General features: G+C 33.6%; 1 protein-coding gene across 1 annotated transcript; it reads right to left on the reverse strand.

The window, feature by feature from the left end:
• Nucleotides 1-17,141: 17,141 nt before the first annotated feature.
• Nucleotides 17,142-18,188, reverse strand: LOC112416583 (uncharacterized). The gene has a single exon (XM_024770832.2). The coding sequence runs from the start codon at nt 18,186-18,188 to the stop codon at nt 17,142-17,144; it is 1,047 nt and encodes a 348-aa protein (XP_024626600.2).
• Between the last annotated feature and the right edge of the window lie 1,783 nt (nt 18,189-19,971).

Genomic DNA, 19,971 nt, shown 5'->3' on the forward strand with positions numbered 1-19,971 from the left:
GTAGATAAGCAAAGTGTATTTGACACGATTCAAGAAAACTTTGAAATTGTTCAAAGATTTTAACAATGAAGTAAAATGAATAAGTTTGAAAAGTATAAAGACTATACGAGTAAGTCGTGATGGTAAGTGCTTGATTAATGAGTATAATGATTATTTATACCGCTTCATGTTTGACATGACTCGATCTAAAATAGTTTGATTATAACTCAAAGACTCTTGAAATTAATTAAATTACAGTTATTCTTCACCCACAACAAGTTCTAATTGAGTAATCATAAATGCACCATATTAGATATAGAGGTAAGAGTACCTATTTTTGACTTTATGATAATTTGAGGTTATATGGTTTACTAGATAAACTAAACTTCAAATTATATGAATGTATACTTGTGGAGGTTCCCTTAGGAAACTAGAGGATATTATTTCTACATCTTCTTCCTTGACAAAAGTTGTTTGTCGCTAGAACTGGAGTATTCCTCTTCAAGGAGTATAGCTTTGCAAGAGCTAGTGGGAGTGATGTAGAAATTGAATTAAGTCAAGTACCACAAAATACATGTTTCTCTAAGAATGGAACATGAATTGATTCAACAAAAGGTTGTTGGTAAATCGCTAGTTCGAGTAGCACATGATTTAGATGAGTCTGATATGTCATAACACTAGGATGAGAAACATGATTTTGTCATGACTCAACAAGGTGATATTGTAACGTCCTCTTTAATTATTTGATTATTTTAATGAGTTTAGAATATACTTATATGATTTGTATGGTTTATATGATTTATTTTGATGAGTGGTATTTTGTTATGTTATATGTTGGTATTTATTAGTATAATATATATATTATTTGTTGTAGAAATATATATGATTTGTTGTAGAAATATATATGATTTGTTATAAGAATATATATATGAATTGTTGTAGAAATATATGTTATTTAGTGTGGAAATATATATATGTTATAGAGATATATTTGTTATTTGTTATAGAAATATTTTATATATATATATATATATATATATATATATATTAGAATAGAATATTAAGATTTGGATATAAGAGAAAAATAAGTAGGTTAAGGATTTTTATAAATAGGAGAGACCTAGTTTAGAAAAATTAGTACGTACGATCAGTTTTTGGAGAAAAGGGAGAAAAAGCCAAGAGAAGAGAGAAGCACCTAGAGAGCTGCGATTTTCATTGTTAAGGTAAGGGTGAGACTACCTTTGCAATTATATTAAGTCTACGAATCAACGGTTACATTTAACATGAATTAGGATGAATTTAAGAGGATTTGGAAACTAGGTCAAATTGATGGAATTGATGATTAAACGGTGAAAAGTTGTTAGAATGATGTAGAGATTGTCCCGAGACCTTAGATAATGATTATGATGAATTCTGGAATCAAGATTAGGCTTAAAACCATGAGAGTTAGTGATTTTTATGCAAAACTGCACTTCTGCCCGTAGCAACATTCATCGCTCGCCTCCCGAGCTATGATCCTCGCCACGCGAGCAACCTTATCCGCCTCGCGAGTTGCACGTCGCAGCTCGCCATCGCGAGCAGATGAACTCGCCATAGCGAGCATGACTAGAGAGCTATCCAAATTTCGTAATTTTGACTTTTGAGTTGATCCTTAGATGCTTTTGAGTGCCTGAACATGTTTAATAATGATTAGGAAAGAATGTAGAATGAGATTGAACCTGGATTATTTAAGAATGAACTTTTTGGAAGCTGACCTGAACTCACCATGGCGAGTAGAGGCTCTCGCCTCGCGAGTTGCCCAATTACAAAAGCCTTGTTTAGGATTTTGCGATCTTTGTCGCACGAGTCGTTGAGAGTTGAACCTTGGGGTAGTTATGAATATTGTATATAATATTAATGATGATCTGTGATGCTGATTTATGATGATTTGATGTTGTTATATTGTGATATAATTGTATATGCATTACTTGAATTGTATGTGAATAATTGAGACGTTGTTGACTTGCATTTGATATTATTATGTCATGCTGTTTTTGTATATTGTTGTGTTGCTGTTGTTATTTAACTAAACTGCTCGAGTCGGTCTAAGATGAAGGATGATGTTCCAATTTATTGGATTTGTATTAAGAAGTCGATGTTCTAAAATGCTAAGAAGTTGAGTCCATTGCATACGCATAATACGAGATGGGAGAGAGCTTGATGCTCTGTATTGTATATTTATACATAATACGCGATGGGAGAGGGCTTGATTGTAACGCCCTAATTATTTATTTAATTAATTTTAAACTATGTGGAGTATATATATATTTATATATGATGGTTTGGTGATTTATGTGGAGTATATGCATATGCTTATATTTATATGTGTGGTTTTGGGTGATTTATATGGTATATTATTTTATTATATGGTTTATTTAATAATAATTAAAATAAGAATGAAATGGTAATTATTTTGGTGTTTGGGGAAATAATAGGAGTTATTAGAAGTTATGGGGAGTTAAGTATAATTAAAGGGAGTTACTTTTTGGTGGGAGGTTAATACAGAGAAGTTGGAATTAGTTTTTACGTAGAAGCAGTTTTGGGAGAAAACAAGAGAAAACCAAGAGCAAGAGAGAAGAACCAGAGGAACCTTTTTTGCTGTGCAATTTTCATTCTGAATTAAGGTAAGGGTGGGGTTTACTTCAATAGTATAGAATTTAAAGTCTGATTTTGAGTTTAACAGGTTTTGGTAAAAATTGGGGATTTTGGGTTTTATGATGAAATTGTAGTTTTTGAAGTTGTAAGCATGAATTTGATGTTAGAAATAGGTTCTAGTTGCACACAGAAAGTTAATTTGCATCTGTAAACTGATTTGGGGAGTGATTGGAAGAAAAATGGGATTTTTGGGTAAAACCAGTTTTCTGCCCGTACAGAAGTTCATCGCTCGCCTCGCGAGCAGCTGTGCTCGCCATGGCGAGTGAGCAACTTCATCGCTCGCCTCGCGAGCAATCCAACTCGCCATGGCGAGTAGCCCAGATTAAAACTTAATTTTTGAAAAGTTGTTATAAGATGTTTTGGGGATGGTTTAAGGTACCTAGATGATTTTAATGATGAATGGTGGAAGTTTTAGGTTAGAAAGATGAATAGGGAGCTTAGAATTGGAGTTTGAGTGAGAAAATAGCATTTTTCCCGAGAGCACCTAATTTTCACTCGCCTCGAGTTCGCCTTGAACTCGCCATGGCGAGCTAGTGTTTTTGTGAACTCGCCATGGCGAGCAGATGTGCTCGCGAGGCGAGCTACTCAGTTCCTGTATGTTGAATTTCGTGCTTGATTGGTAGTACCTTAATGTTGTTGTATTGAGCATAGTTTCATGTAATTATGCATTATTGTGGTTGTTTTGATTTCTGGATTGATAATTGCTGATGATGAATGAAATGTATGCAAAGTAATGAATCATACATGTTGTTTAAGTTGAGTCACATGGAGTTGCATTGCATGGTCAGTTGTATGTAGATATACACAAGTAGGTCCATTGCATATGCATAAAACAGCGGTGAGGGCTTCGGTCCTGGAGTACTAGTTGCTCAACAGCGGTGAGGGCTTCGGTCCTGATGAATGCTTTAACCATTCAAAAGCGGTGAGGGCCTCGGTCCTGATTGGTACCACATGCATTATTGCATTTCATTTAAGAAGTCTAAGATGGTGTCTTAGCAGTGGTCATGTAATTGCATGAGTCTTAGTGGTTATTCAGTTGTTATCTGATAAGATGATTTTGGTGTTGAATAGGTGATATATACATATATATGATACTCAATGTGATTATGGTGTGGTTGATGTTGTTGATGCTTGTGGCTTATACCTTTATATGTTACAAGATAATGTGTTGTTGATTAGGGTGTTAGATTCAATTGATGATTTTAATATCTATATTTATTGTTGTGAATCTCACCCCTTCTGCTTGAAAACGTTGCCCTTCCTATGGGTAACTTGCAGGTGACCCTGAGTAGTTGGTGGTGGCTCAAAGTCGTGTCTAGGGCTCTGATACGTGGGATGGGATTTATCTTTAATTCTTAATGTTGCTTTTCCTTTCCATGTATCAAATTTTGGAACTTGTGGTGTGGAGCCTTTTTATTATCTTTTGAACATTGTTGATGAATTATGCTAAGGCCTTTAATGCCGTAGGATGTTGTTGGATTGAAAACTATTCCGCTGCTATGTTTTCAAATTTTATCAAGTGGTTTGATTAAATAGTTTTATTTTCTATTTAAGAATTTTGAAATTGCAATGTAGCATACCCGTTTGGTGAAATACTCTGATGATTATTGTTATTTATTTACTTTTGGGTAACGGGGTGTTACATTGATGCTCTGAGAGCCTATTTACGCTCAATACGATGGGGGCTTGATGTACTAAATGGTACCACATGCATATAAGAGGTCTAAGTTGCATAGTCAATTTGGAGTCGCATTTGTCGAGTCAAAGATGTTTAAGTTACCAAGTTGTTAAAGCTGTGATTCTTTATATGAACTATTAAAGATGTGATATATGATATATTAATGTCTATGATGAATATTATGATGATTTTAGGTTGTTAAATATAACTGTTGAATTATATGCTTAATATTATTGTTTTGTGAAATCTCACCCTTTCTGCTTGGAAATGTTGCTCTTCGTATGAGTAACTTGCAGGTAACCAAGAATAGTTGATGTTGTGTGAGCTTTCTCTCTCGTGTGTCTTAGGTGCTCTGATACGTAACGGGATGGGAACTTCGTTATTGCTTTTCTATTCCTTACGTATTGTTTTTGAAGATTTATGACTATGTTTTAGATTGGATTTTTATGAGACATTTATGAAGAGGCCTTCGTGCCTATGACTGTTTTAGTTATTGAATAAATTCCGCTGCGAAGTATTAAAGATTTTGTTATTGAATCTAAAGGATAAATAGTTATTTATTCAGTTTATGATTTTAAGAAAAGAATGTGACATTCCGTTTATATGAATACTGATTATTTTTATGAAATTTTTATGTTGGGAAAACGGGGTGTTGCAGATATGATACTCATGGAAGATGAGCACCTGACTCACTAGAAGGTCGCAAATGGCCTGATTTTGAGAAGTGGCTAGATGCCATGGGATCTTATAAAGAATTCATGTACACAAACCATATATGGATATTGGTTATATCATCCAAATGAGTATGACTCATACAATGAATGTGAGTTTTCTATAAGAAAACTGACATGGATGGTATTATGAATACCTTTAAGATGTGATTGATTGTAGAAGGTTTCATGCAATTCATGATACATATCATGACGAAACCATTCCATCATCGTAATGCTTAAATCTAACGATCCCAATTCCCATTGTTATATAATACATGTTCTAGAAGATGGATAACGAGGTTGTATTCCTTAATTGGAATAACCTTATATATGTATTTGATATATGTAGGATTTCGTTAATCCAAAGGATACTAGAAAGGTAGATGTATTATAAAATTCATTTATAAATTAGAAAACTTCTGGAAGTTGAATTTTTTAAATGAAGTTTTATGAAAACTTTTATTAATAAAGAAATCTTGTTCACATAAGGAGATTAGTGGGAGCATTGAAATTAGTTTGGTGGAGTATGTAGATGACATACTAGTCACCAAAATAATTTATCTACACATGTAAGACATGGTTAGAAAATTATTTTCAATATGTACCAAAATTGATTATAGTGTTGGACAGTAGAATACCTTCAAGAATATCCTTGGATGTCTTAAAGGACTATGAATTGTTTATTGAACACGGATGAAAGAAACATTGTAAATGAGTTATAATGATGTTAACTTTCATATCGGTGTACAGTATATCCAGATCATAATTTGGAATAAATGTTATGCTAGGATATCAACTATGAAATTTGTAAAAGTACAAACTTCAGATAGTTGTTGTTTCTATTACAAATGTCAAGTATATATAATTTGGATTGTTAGGCTCATAACTGAGTGAAAACATGTGTTTTTTGCGTTGCGGATTCCATTGATCTCGTCAGAGGTAAAATTAGTTTAAATCTTGCACGCAATGAAAACTTGATCTCACCAATGATCCAAATGTATACTTTGACACTTTAATTTCTTTTCGATAGAAAATGGAAAGTGTAAATTGAAAGTAGTGTAGCCTACCAACATAGGAAAGGGTTCCTTATCTACTAGAATAGTATCATGCCCAGAGTGTGCTTGATGCTAACACTTGACCAATAGATATTGAGTTAATATTTGATTGGCTTTTAGTGCTAGTGGGAGATTGTTGGAGTAAGCCCTAATAGCTAATCTATATTGATTGGGTTTGGCTTTGTATCATGATATCGATATAAATATAAATTGTGAATATATAAATAATAAGGCATTTCTTTATTGATTTTGTTTTGTTTCAAAGTAATAAAGTCCCTAGAATAGTTAGTCCGTTTAATGAAACATTAAGTATAACTTAATTGTGAGACCTCGTTAAACATAAAGAAACTATTCTTAAAGTATCCGTAGTCAAGCTTTATTGAGAAGTTGGATATCATTAAAGCATAGAGACTATTATGTGGATAGACTGATGATCACATCTCACAGATCATGGATAAAGAGTTATCAAGTCTTCGCATAGATATAAACATTAGGAGTAATATTTATATTGGATTGATCCGCCATGAGAATACTACATAGTAAAAGTTATGAAAAGTGTCATAAGATATTCTCATAGTGATAGTGGTGTATTCCACCCTTCGACCTGAAACCACTAGGTACCCTAGATGTTGGAGTCGAGTGCTTTGTCACCATTCAAACGTTGTCCGTAACAGGATGACTATAAAGTTGGTTGATGGATACTCCATGAATCATGCTGAGGAACATGAGTGACCTAGATGGAATTTGCCCCTCCTACATAACAGGAGAAATGTCTATGTGCCCAATATTGAACTAGACAAGGATGACACGGTCTATGCCTTGTGTTCAATATAGACATGAGGGCAAAAGGATAATTATACACATGATTATTATCATAGAAAGGTTTCGTCAGATCACATGACATTCTCGTCACTTGGGTAACAGTGATGTGTTGCTAGATACCGCTCACTGCTTATAATATTAAATATGTGATTTAATATTAATACCAACGTTACGGGAACCTATAGGGTCACCCACAAATGACAGATAGATGAGAGAAATAAAGAAATAAATAAGTAAGACTTATTTATAAAATAATAAGTGAGACTTATTTATAAAATAATAAGTGAGATTTATTAGTAATTAAATAATTAAATATGGCTTTATTATTTAATTTACGAAAAATAGAGAAACGCAGTCTACCGTAAGGTACGGTGTATTTAAGTGTTGTCTTGCTGACCACACAAGTGATTCTATAAATGGAACCATTGTGTTGAAGCATTACTAACTTTTTGTGAGTGCTTAACCTCATTTACAAAAGTTGTGAAACCGTAGCCGCCGCTCTCTAAACCTTGTTCTCTCTAAATCTCCGTTGGAATTGGCTAGCACCGGTCATCAAAGAAGTTCTGTTCGTGTGGACGGAGTAGAGGCATCGCTGCTTTGCTTTGCTCGTGATCAGAAATATTTCTTCTACAAAGGTTCTGCTCTTCAAGAGGTAAACACATGAATCTTAAAGTGTTTAAGTTTCTATTTGATTTGTGATTAATGATTTAATCAAGATCCGTTTCAATGGGATTTCTTCCGCAAAGAGGATTAAAATTTTGAAAAACCCCTCTTAAAATCCATTCACGTTCTACTATCCAACTTGTCGGATATATTGAGGACATCCCCGTTAAGATAGAAGGGATATACATCCCAATTGATTTTATGGTGCTTGACATAGAAGAAGACAATGAGTGCCCAATAATTCTAGGACGACCTTTTCTCGCTACTGTGGGTGCTATAGTTGATGTCAAGAATGGTAGGATTGTTTTTCAAGTGAGTGATGAAATGGTAGGATTTGAGTTGGAGAATGTTATGAAAGGTCCCGCTCTTTATTCTTGTTGCATGATTAAAGATCACGATGTGAAAGAACGCTTCTTAGCGTCATCAACACAATATGATCTCTTTGATCCTTTCTAAGGACACTTTGTAACCGTCAAGCTAATGACTATTAATGGAGAGCTTCCTGGGAGGCAACCCACACATTTAACTGCTTTTGTTTTGTTTGTTTATTGTTGTTTTAAGTTGTTTTGTAGGTAATTGTCCAAGCATGATTCAAGAAAATGAAAAATTTTGAAGCCCATATGTCCAGAACCTTGGCACGACCCGTGCTTCCAGTTGGCACTGTAACACTCCTATTTCTATTAAAGCAATTAAACATGCGAATAATACATTTATTCAAGAAATAGATGCTACGTCATCATACAAAATTCCAAAACCATAAACATGTATATAAACTTCAACAGTTGCAGCGGAATATAAACCAGAGTACTCAAAATATACATGTCATGAATCAATACTACATCAACATAGATGAATCTCAAAACCCCAACATACGAGTAAATCTCCACTCATGAACAATAATCCAAATGAAAGATAATCTAGACTATGACAAACGCCTAGATCAGAGCCACCTAGACTCTACAACACCGATATTGGAGAAAGCTCCTGATATCCATCAAGCACAAAAACTCACCGAGCAACTAATCCTGCACAACATCTACCCATCCATACAAACAGGTAGGCGGTCAAAACCACTGGGGGTAAGTATTACATCATCATAATCCAAATAACATTTAACATGAATAATTCAATATAAACATCATGTACTTGATCAATAATAATATTCACAAATAATACTTATATCACATTCTCAATATCTCACATCAATTAATCACCAATCACATGTGTCATGAAAAATCATCAATTTGCAGTTATTCATACACAGTCACCAATCACCAATCACATTTCAAAAACAAGACTCATGTCATGATATGCACTTATTGACACATAAATGCATGTGGTACCAAATCACCTCAAGGTCGTCACCTTCGATGCAACAAAAACATCGTATTTAAGATTTCACACCCGTCTTACATAATTTCCGAAGTAAAAGAGTTCAACCCTTTTACAACTACAATCTCAACATGACTATGATGCATGGACATGTAACAAGACTCGATAATGCGACAACAATTCACAATTTCACCACAATATAAAGGACATCTTCCAAATATATTGATCATCTCCACAACATTTGCATTATCAAGAAAACATGTCCATACACAAACAAATTATAGTACTCATCTCCACACATTAACATGATTATCAATAATCAATAATGTCATTCAACATCAACTATCACATATAGTTTCACCATTTCAAGCATTATTTACATTCTAAGTAAGATAACATATACATCTCATGATAAACATCATATCCAATACAATCATTCAATCATACAACTTCACTTAGTCATATAAGAATGATCACAACAAATCATAAGACAATTGACTCAAGAAACATTTCCGACCAAAATCATATCAAGTGGCAAACGGCCAACATTGATAAATCCCAAGACAAAACGACATAGACAAGTTGATAGTTCTCAAATAACCTTAATCAATCATGTATTTGTAATGCCATATTTTAATATTTATTTATTTTATTGATTTTAGAGTCTATTTTAATGACTTATGTGATTTATATGATTTTTGTGATGTGTTGTTGATTTATTAAGTGGCTTATTTTATTATTTAATAGAATAAGATTTGAAAATAAAATAAGATTAAGTTGTGGGGGCTGTTTTGGAAATTAGATGAGTTTAGTGGAATAAGTGGAAATATATGTTATATGGTGTAGAAATATTATGTTATTTGTTGTAGAAATATATGTTATTTGGTGTAGAAATATATAGGTTATAGAAATATATTTGTTATAGAGATATATTTGTTATTCGTTATAGAAATATCTTATATATATATATATATATTAGAATAGAATATGGAGACTTTGGGAGGGGCAGATTTGGAAATAAGAGAAAATAAGTAGGTTAAAGATTTATTTAAAAGGGGAGAGTTAGAATTAGAAAATAAGGATTACATGAAACCTGTTTTTGGAGAAAAAGAGAGAAAACTAAGAGAAGAGAGAAGTCAGAGAAGAGAAGAATCTTGTGAGAAGAGGAGCAATCTTGTAGAGTTCATCGATTAACCTAAGGTAAGGGTGGGACTAACTTTCTCTAATTCTAAGTTATATGATTCTGAAACTGGATTTAACAGGTGGTAGGTTGTAGTAATGGAAATTTGGGAATTATGTTTAGAGGTTAGGGTTGTGAAAAGAAGTTAGAGTTTTAAAAAGAAGTTTGGGTTTTTGAATTGCAATTTGATTGTTGAAAGAGTAGGTAATCTGATGAATTAAAGTAATAATTGGTGTTCAGGTTGTAGAATAATCATAGGTTAAGTTTCCTATCAAATTTGGGATTTGGGTAGATGAAATTTGGGTTTTTTGAGTAAAAAATGTGCAGAAATCGTAACAGTAGGGGAAAAACTCGCTAGAAGTTTGCTATTAGCTAAACCCTCTGTAACAATTGCGCTATTAGCTAACGTTTCGCTATTAGCGAAATTGCACAGTGACAGCATACCCTATTTCATGTTCTTGCGTCTTTTTCACACGTTTCTGTTTTTAACTGTGTTTTGGTGTAAACATAAAAGTTGTAGATAATTTTGTTAGATTTCCAATGGCTTTGGTTTGACTAGAAAATGAGTTTTAGATTTTGAGATATGATGAAAATACTCCAAGGAGGTCTTGGTGAAATCTTATGAAAATTCAGCATAACCGTTTCTAAGTTAATCCAAAACTTATGGGATAATTCCAACCCTTAAAACTAGAGGTACTATGAGTTCAATTAAGGTGTTTAAGAGTATTTGACCCATGTTGTGAGTTGATCTTGGGATAGGAATGAAAGTTGTTAATAAGTTATAGACTTATAGAGAGCCTGAATCAAATGATTAATGATTGTTGGTTAGTTTAAGATATTTATATCATGTGGAAAATGTATGATATAGAAAATATCGTTGTTTATATAATTCAAGTTGTTATGATTAATATTTCTATGTTGCAAGTTGCTTATCCTGCTGTCCCTGTTGTTGTTGAGTATTAATATCATTAAGTTGACCAAGTTGTGGAGTAAGTCATAATTATTTATGCACAGTTGTTGTCATTGTCGTTGTCTACGTTGTCGTTGATGTTGTTGAGTTGTATATTGATATATACAAAGTTGAGTCCATTGCATACTCATAAACTGTTGAGGGCTCATGCCCTGGAATGTTTATCATTCAAACTGTTGAGGGCTTATGCCTTGGAATGCCTTGTCATTCAAACTGTTGAGGGCTCATGCCCTGGAATGTTTATCATTCAAATTGTTGAGGGCTAATTCCCTAGAATGCTTTGTCATTCAATATGTTGAGGGCTCATGCCCTGGAATGTTTATCATTCAAATTGTTGGGGGCTTATGCCCCGAAATGCTTAGTCATTCAAACGCGTTAAAATGGTACCACATGCATGTGCATAGTCACATTTGTCGTTGTTTCATTGCATAGTCGTTGTTGTTGGTTGAGTTGTTGTCGTCGTTGTTGGTTGAGTTGTTGTCGTTGTAGTTGGTTGAGTTTGCAGGTGTTGTTAATGTTGATGAAGTATGAAATAAGACTGTTGAATTATGAGTTGTTAATAAAGAACTAAGTGAAGTATTAATATTTATTAATCGTTGTTGTTTATGTTATTATGAGATGATGGTTATGTTGTGATTGTTGTGTTGTTTATGTTGTTATAAGATGATGTTTATGATGTGATGATTTATGATATTATATGATGATGTTTATAATTTGATTTACGATGTTATATGATGTTGTATATAATGTGATGAATATGAGTTAATGAATGATTAGAGGTTGATTGAACTATTAATGAAGCACTACATGAGGAATTATTATTATTAATTGATGAAGTTTAAATTATTAAATGCATTAGATGAATTATATGCTTAATATTATTGTTTGTGAAATGTCACCCTTTCTGCTTGGAAATGTTGCTATTCGTATGGGTAACTTGCAGGTAATCAAGTTTAGCTGTGAAGTGAGTCGATTCTCTCACGTGTGTCTTAGGTGCTCTTATACGTAACGGGATGGGAATTTTGTTGTTGTTTTCTGTTCCTTACGTATTATTTTATGATGTTTTATGAACATGTTGGAATAATTTTATAAGATTTTACATTGAGGCCTTTGTGCCAAGGTTGTTTTAAAATGTTGAAATAATTTCCGCTGCGAAGTAATAAATGCTATGTTGTTGAATTTGAAGGATAAATAATTAATTTATTATGTTTATGATTTTATGAAAAGAAGTGTGATATTCCGTTTATGTTGAAATACTCTGATTTATATGTGAAATTTTTTAAGTTGGGAAAACGGGGTGTTACAGTATTCATGAACTTGAACCGCCTCCGGACTATTAAACATTAATCCAAGAATAACTCAAGTTCGTACGGAAAACTCAATTTCACAACCTTTCGCATTCCCACCCGAAATATCTCTTTTTACATGATTAAGATGTTTGACCACTCTTACAAGTCTTACCTAAGTCTATATGAGTTGTAGGTTTAACTTTAAGTTCCAATGTTTGCAAAAGTTTGTTTTCGACAAAAGTCTAGAATTCCCAAAAATTCCAAGTTAAGACTCAAATGAACAATTTCAAGTTTATGCAAGCTAATCAAGTTCCAGTGAGTTTAGAGGCTTAAACAGTAGTTAAACATGTTAAAAGAATCATTTTACAAATCTCGGATTGGCCCCCAAAGACCCGGAACAAAAGATTAAAGTGGCTGAAACTGGGCCTGTTCGCTTAAGCGACCACTTGGTTCGCTTAAGCGAACGAGTTCCAGTAACCAGCAACAATGCACGCTTTCTGGTCGCTGACTGGTCGCTCACCAGTTTGCTTAAGCGACCACATGTTCGCTTAAGCGAACGAGTTCCAGTAGCTACCAGAATTTTCGCTTACCAGCTCGCTCACCGGTCGCTTAAGCGACCTAAACCCAGAAAATCCTATGAGTGCTCGCTTACAGGTCGCTTAAGCGAACCTCTAAGCGAACGTTCACAGTTTTGCAGAAATTGTTACGGGTTTGAACCCCTTTTCACCCAAAATCCCCAATTTTGATCCCTTTTTGCCCAAAAGTGTTTCTAAATGATGTTTACAGGTTAATATGACTAAAAGACTCACAAAGACTTAACCAAACATGAAAACACTTGACAATTGGACCAATTCACCATTTTTATCAAAACACCAACAACATCTCATTTCTCCACACAAATCATAAATCCTGCAAACCCAAGCCATGAATTATCACCAACAACATGACTTAACAACAACAACAACAATTGATCATGAAACTTATCATAATTCACCAACAACATAGCATAATTCACCAATTGAGCATATTTTCAACACATACCCCTTTTTCACATTTTGAACATGTAATTCAACCAACAACAATTCAATTATCCATAACTTCATACATCTAAACATATCATCATAATTGGAGCACAAATTTCATCATTTATGAACAATTAATCAATTCACCCAATTAAACACTTTTCATACAAATAATTGAAAAATTGCAATAAGTGATTATGATGAATTCTAACCCCCTTACCTTAGTTAGGTTAATCTCCCTAGCTTAGACTTCAATTTTGCTCCTAGCTCTCTTCACCCCTTGATTCTTCAAGTCCTCTTCTCTCTAACTCTTTTCTCCTCTTGCTCCCACTTTCTCTCTCTAACTATCTCAAAAATATCTTAGTGAAATAAAAGTGTGAGGAAATTTTTCATAAGAGTAGGTTTTTATATCAAGTCCCCTTAATGGCTCCACTTAATGGATTTAACCCATTTCTATTCAAATCAAAATGTTTCTACACACACAACGATATTTCACTAATAACGGTCAATTAACGTTAAAACATCACCAACGATCACTACACGGTAAAATCTTAATTATTACTCTAGTAACTCGGTAAAACCAATGGCTCTCAACAAATACTAAAAATAATTCTCACCAAACTTATAATTTTACCCGTTCTCTCAAAATGACCAAAATACCCCTAAGTCCAAAATGACTAAAATACCATTCTAACACGGGAATCCATGAAAATGCACCCAATGATGAATAATCACACACAAGCACATATAAACACATAATAAAAGTAATTAAAATAAATCTAGCTAAAAATCGGGTTGTTATAGGCACGACCATGCCTGACTTGCCAAAGCCAACCACCTCCAAACTCTAGAAGCTTGGCACGGCCCGTGCCCCCAGCTGGCACGGCCGTGCGCGACTTCTAGGTAAGTTTTAACCAAAAAATTTCCTTCTTCTTCCTTCACCCAATCAATCCCAAACATCATTCCAAATACAACCCTCCAATAAAAAACAACTTTCATCCACCCAAACTCAAAATCCTCCAAATTCGTAGCCTTCATTAACCTAACCTAAAAACCAAAAATTCATCACCAATTTCCACAACCCAACTCATAAAACTTACTCCAACCTTAACCCCATAACTAAGCCAACATTTTCCTCCAAAAACATTCCCAAAACCCAACCTTCACAAAAACCACACCAAGTCAAACCAAGGTCAAGGCAATGGCTTCTAAAAGAGGTGGAAACGAAGTTGCAAGCTCTTCAGGAGGACCTCCCCCAAAGAAGCAAGTGCTAGAAAAGAATCATGGAATACAATTCAAGGACAACAAGCAAAGGGATAGGTATAAAGTTCTCATCTCTAAACCTTTACATACTAGTAGATACCCTGATTCTTATAGGTTGAATGTGATAGGCATTAGAGGCAACGTGTTTGAATTGCTAGGAAGATTAGGGTGGATTGCTATGTTAAGACCTATGAGAGAGTATGAAAATTTCACCTATGATTTTTTAAGTTCTATTGTTTTTACAAAGGATAGGATGAATTTTGATAACCCCAATCATAGAGTATCTTTCCGGCTTATGAACATTGATTACGAGATGTCTCTTCAACACTTTTGTGATGAGATGGGCTTCACAAATGCGGGGTTTATACATGACTCTTGGGATCAAAGTCTAAAGCTGGTTGACTATCAACCCGCCGTCTTTTGGGACTGTATCACCGGTCTTAGGCAATTTAATACACGTTCCAACAAAGCTAGTAACATTCATAACCCTGTGCTTAAGTACCTTCAAAGGGTTATGACTTGCACTATTTAGAGTAGGACTGAATTGGGGAACCACTACAAGAAATATTGGATTTTCCTAGGGAAATATTCCTCGGAAAACACACCTATTTCGTAGGAAAACACGGATTTCCTAGAAATTACCGAGGAAACAAGTTGTAGGAAATATTAGATCTATTCCTACGAGATTTCCGAGGAATTTCCGAGGAAATACTTTTTCCGACGAAAAGTTTGGTAGGAAAGCATTTTTGCAGGCTGCCACATCTGACACACGCTTTCCGACGAAAATTTCGTAGGAAAAATTAATAATTAAAAATTGCACACGTTTTCCTACGAAACTTTCCTAGGAAACAATTATATTTATAAAAAAAAAATTAGATCCAAATTTTGATTTCGAAAAAGGCGCCAAATAATTCAAATGAGGTGCCAAAATTTTTGGCGCCAAAATTTCATAAAAAATCAAATTAAAAAAAAACGAAAAAATAAAAAAAGTGCGCCAAAATTTCGTTAAGAATCTTATAAAAATCTCTAACCAATCTTTGCAGCACCATTAATGTAAAAATCAGGAGTTGGTATAAAATAAAACTTTATTCAGTACGATATTAACTATAAAATTAGTTACCCCTGAATCGTCAACCCTGCCAAGAAGCCTCGGTCCTAACCGCCTGCCTAAACAATCTGGAACACAAATAAAAGGAATTGATTAACGCTCTAAAAAAGGCACAAGTTGAGCATCAAGGAAAAAAAAGGCATAAAACAATCAACAATCAGAATCTAATCAAAGTAACATAAAAAAGCAAATATAGACAGCTAAGGTTACAATAATGTTATTCTTAAAATCAATAGTTTTTATCTGACAGGAACCTTAAAAACAACTCATATCAGCTCATGAAATGTTATTCTTTGTTGGTATACCATAACGCTACGAAATGGTTTTGCAGTCAATAACACACAAATATTCATTCCTTACAAGAAAAACTTAACAACTTATAAGTTATATCAATTGAATACACATCAGCAAAACATCTTGATCACTAAATTTTGAGCTCAAGTGTAGTCTGAACCATGCAACTGAAGTTGTCTATATCAGATTCGTTATACTGTAAACACTTAACTCTCACTTTCTACTTTCTACGAAAACTCAAAGTTCTAGGTTCAAGGAAACGCGTCTTGAAACGCAGAATCAAATCCAATTGAAGCTTATAATGAAACATACTATAAATCTACCAATCTCTCAAGAAAACTAATTAGCACCAGTTTGTTTTCACCGTAGAATAGCCGGCACGAGTTAACTAACTCTCACCTACAATGTATAGCTCCCACATAACCACACATTGTCGAAAATCAATAAACACAACTGACTCTGAAACTACAATTTATAGCTCATACGTAACCACCTGCCATAGAAAATTGGTCAACACGTGTTAACTCAGCCCACAATTCATAGCTCTCATGTGACCATGACGGCGACACCCGACGGTGAATCAACATAACAGAGTTGATCTCAACCAATTTAAAATTGGTTAGACAACACTAACAGGGTTGAATCAACATTTAAAAGCAGAAAATTTAAAAAAAATAAATTCTTAAATAAACAAAAGGAGAAAAGAAATTACTATAACCTAGAAATGAATCTCATGAATGGCAGATATAATCTCATGAATGGATGACATAATACTGATCCAAATTATCATGCATATCTTCTTCTAATCTACCTCATAAAAAACAGAAAAACTATATTACTTCCACACACACCACACATATCCATATGGCAGGATTATATATTAAAATAAACAGGAGAAACTTAACTTAGTTCAAAACTAGTTATAACACTCACTCATAGATCAGAACCTTAAGAATGTGAGGTGCCACAAACATTTAATTCAGATGACGCAGTAGTTAACATAAACCAAACTTTTAATTAAAATGATACTCACAATTTCAAAGGAAACTGAAACATGATAACATAGTTCTTCTACACATTTATTTCAAAGGTGACTCACAATTGTTCAAAATAGAACTTTTAATTGTTCTTCTACGATGTACTTTATCAAAGTGCTTCCATGCCACCCCGTCACAAGGATGTCGCATCACACCTGAATTAGTTTTATTGTAATAATGCCAGGTCATTTTATCAGCCGTGTGAGTTGATGCAAACAATCTCTGTAATCTTGGTATTATTGGCAGATAAAACATTGACTTGATTGAGACTCGTTTCTTCTTTTGAGAACCGACATCATCCCATACTTCATACCTCGGTGCATTGCAAAATTTACACGCCACCAACGCCCCATCATTTTTACCAAATTCGTTGTCGTAAAACAACATGCACCCATTAACGCAACAATCAATAATTTTAACTTCCAATCCCAACTTCTCCACCAACTTTTGAGCCTCATAAAAACTCAAGGGCAAATTGTCCTTTACAGGAGTTGCGTCCCTCATGATATCTGTATAACACTCTGAGCCTTCTTCGGCTACACTCCAATCTGATGCGGCAGCTAAAAGCCTCACACTCATTGATAACTTAGAATCAGACGACCCTTCAAACAACGGCTTGTTTACTTCTTGCATCATCTTGTAAAACTTCAACGCTTTCTCATTCGGGATTGTTTCCTCTTCACCACCCTCGTTGTAAGACAGGTTCACCCCAAGTGCATCACCGACCATATCTTCCATCACGCCAAAGTTTTCACACTCCATACGCGCCTCGCTGCTTGAAGCGTGCATATTAACATCAGACTCGGTATTATTTGTTGGCTCTTGTTCATCGTGATAAATCCACACATAATAATTCTCCATAAAACCAATGTCCTTTAAATGGTTTAGAACATCTTTTGGGCTCCGAATCAACCTACACGTACATTTAACACACGGACATCTTATCCCTCCCTCCAATTGAAAGGCATCTTGCGCCATGGCGTAAGCAACAAATTCACGAACTCCATCCACAAAAGCCGCCTTAAGTTTCCTTTTCCCCGGATATTTTCTATCGTACATCCAACTACGATGGAAAATATGTTGATCCATTTTTCGCGTCGCTGCAGTTGACTCAAATTAGTACCATATATTTTTATACGTAAATATTTTTTTAATATAAATAACAATTTTTTTCTAATCACCTAAATATTTAGAAATTTGTACAAAATAAACATGCTATCGCATAAAAATTATATAAGATTTTATATTTTATGACTAAAATATATAACATTTTCTAATCTATATCAAATTTTCTAAAATTTGTATGAAATAAACATTGCGTGCATATACAAATTGCGAACCACAAATAAATGTTAAGCGCGGACGCCTGAATTGGTTCCCACAAAATAATTCACATATGTCATATTAATTAACTTCATAATTTTTTTGCTACTTTACATTATTTTTCTAACAAACTTAATTATACATATTTCTTTACTAACTTAACTTTTTTTTAAAGAACTACGGTAACATTTTTACTAGCTACATTTATTTTACGTAAAACAAATTTGATCTAAATAACATATTTACTACAATTTAATTTTACTAACTATGTTTCTAATATCTAATATTTTTAATACTAATCCATTGAATAAATTTTAAATAAATAAAAGATAATAACCTCAAATAACAAGCCAATGAACAAGTGGATCCAAAAAAAAAAAAGCAACAACCAGCTAGCAACAACACCAACTTTAAAATGGATCGAAAACAAGAAAACTACGAAAAATAATGCAACATATTTTAATAACTAAATTAACAATATATATAAATACACACATTTTTAAAAGTAAACATTTTTAACTAAACTACAAGTTTTTCTACAAGCTAACACTTTTTTTATTATACTCTCTCTAACACTAATAAGTTGAAATTTAATTTAATCCCACTAAATATTTTTTTAAAGAAGTTAATCCAACTAACATTTTTTTTTAGAAAAATCCCGCTAACGTTTTTATTAATTACAATATAATAATTTTAGTAACTATTTTTCTAATAATTAATATTTAGTACTAATACCATTGTAATAATTATTTAAAATAAGTTAGAAATGTACCAACCTCAAAGAATAAGTCGACGAACTGAGCGGAGACAACAAAATCAACGGCAACGAACAACAACACCAACCTCAAAATGGATCAGAACCAACATAACTATAAAAAAGAATGTAACTTATTTTAATATATAACTACATTAAATATTTATAAATTTAAACACATGTAAAATTGAAATCAATTATAAGAAAATATCAATAATTACCTTTGTTAGAAACTTCAATAATGATAATAAAATGATGGAGAATAAAATTTGAGTGATATTAAAAAAAATTGAATGAGAAATAATGATAATAAAATGATGGAGAATAAAATTTGAGTGATATTAAAAAAATTTGAATGAGAATAGAATGAAGATTGTAAAGAAGAAAATAGAGTGTTGTATATATATATACAAAAATGCTGCAACGGTAACAAACGGCTAGTTAGCATGTGGGTCCCATGTTTTCCTACGAAATTTTCGTAGGTAAATTCCACCAATCACAACCATACACACACCCTTTATCCAACGGCTGTGTGCATGTGGGGCCGCAGCTTTCCTACGAAAATATTCCTCGGTAAAGTAGGCCAATCACATGCCTCCACACAGCCTTTTTCTGCATGTGGGGACCGCCACTTTCCTACGAAATTATTCCTAGGTAAATTAGGTCAATCACATGCTTCCACACACCCTTTTTCTGCATGTGGGGGCCGCGGCTTTCCTACGAAATTGTTCCTAGGTAACTTCAGCCATTCACAATCAGCCACGTGCCCCACTTTTCTGTCTATAGCACGGGTTT

Source organism: Medicago truncatula, chromosome 7 (assembly GCF_003473485.1).
Source record: "Medicago truncatula cultivar Jemalong A17 chromosome 7, MtrunA17r5.0-ANR, whole genome shotgun sequence".
NCBI lineage: Eukaryota > Viridiplantae > Streptophyta > Magnoliopsida > Fabales > Fabaceae > Medicago > Medicago truncatula.

Coding starts and splice junctions, on each gene's coding strand:
- LOC112416583 (XM_024770832.2), bottom strand. CDS start 18,188: ATGGATCAACATATTTTCCATCGTAGTTGGATGTACGATAGAAAATAT.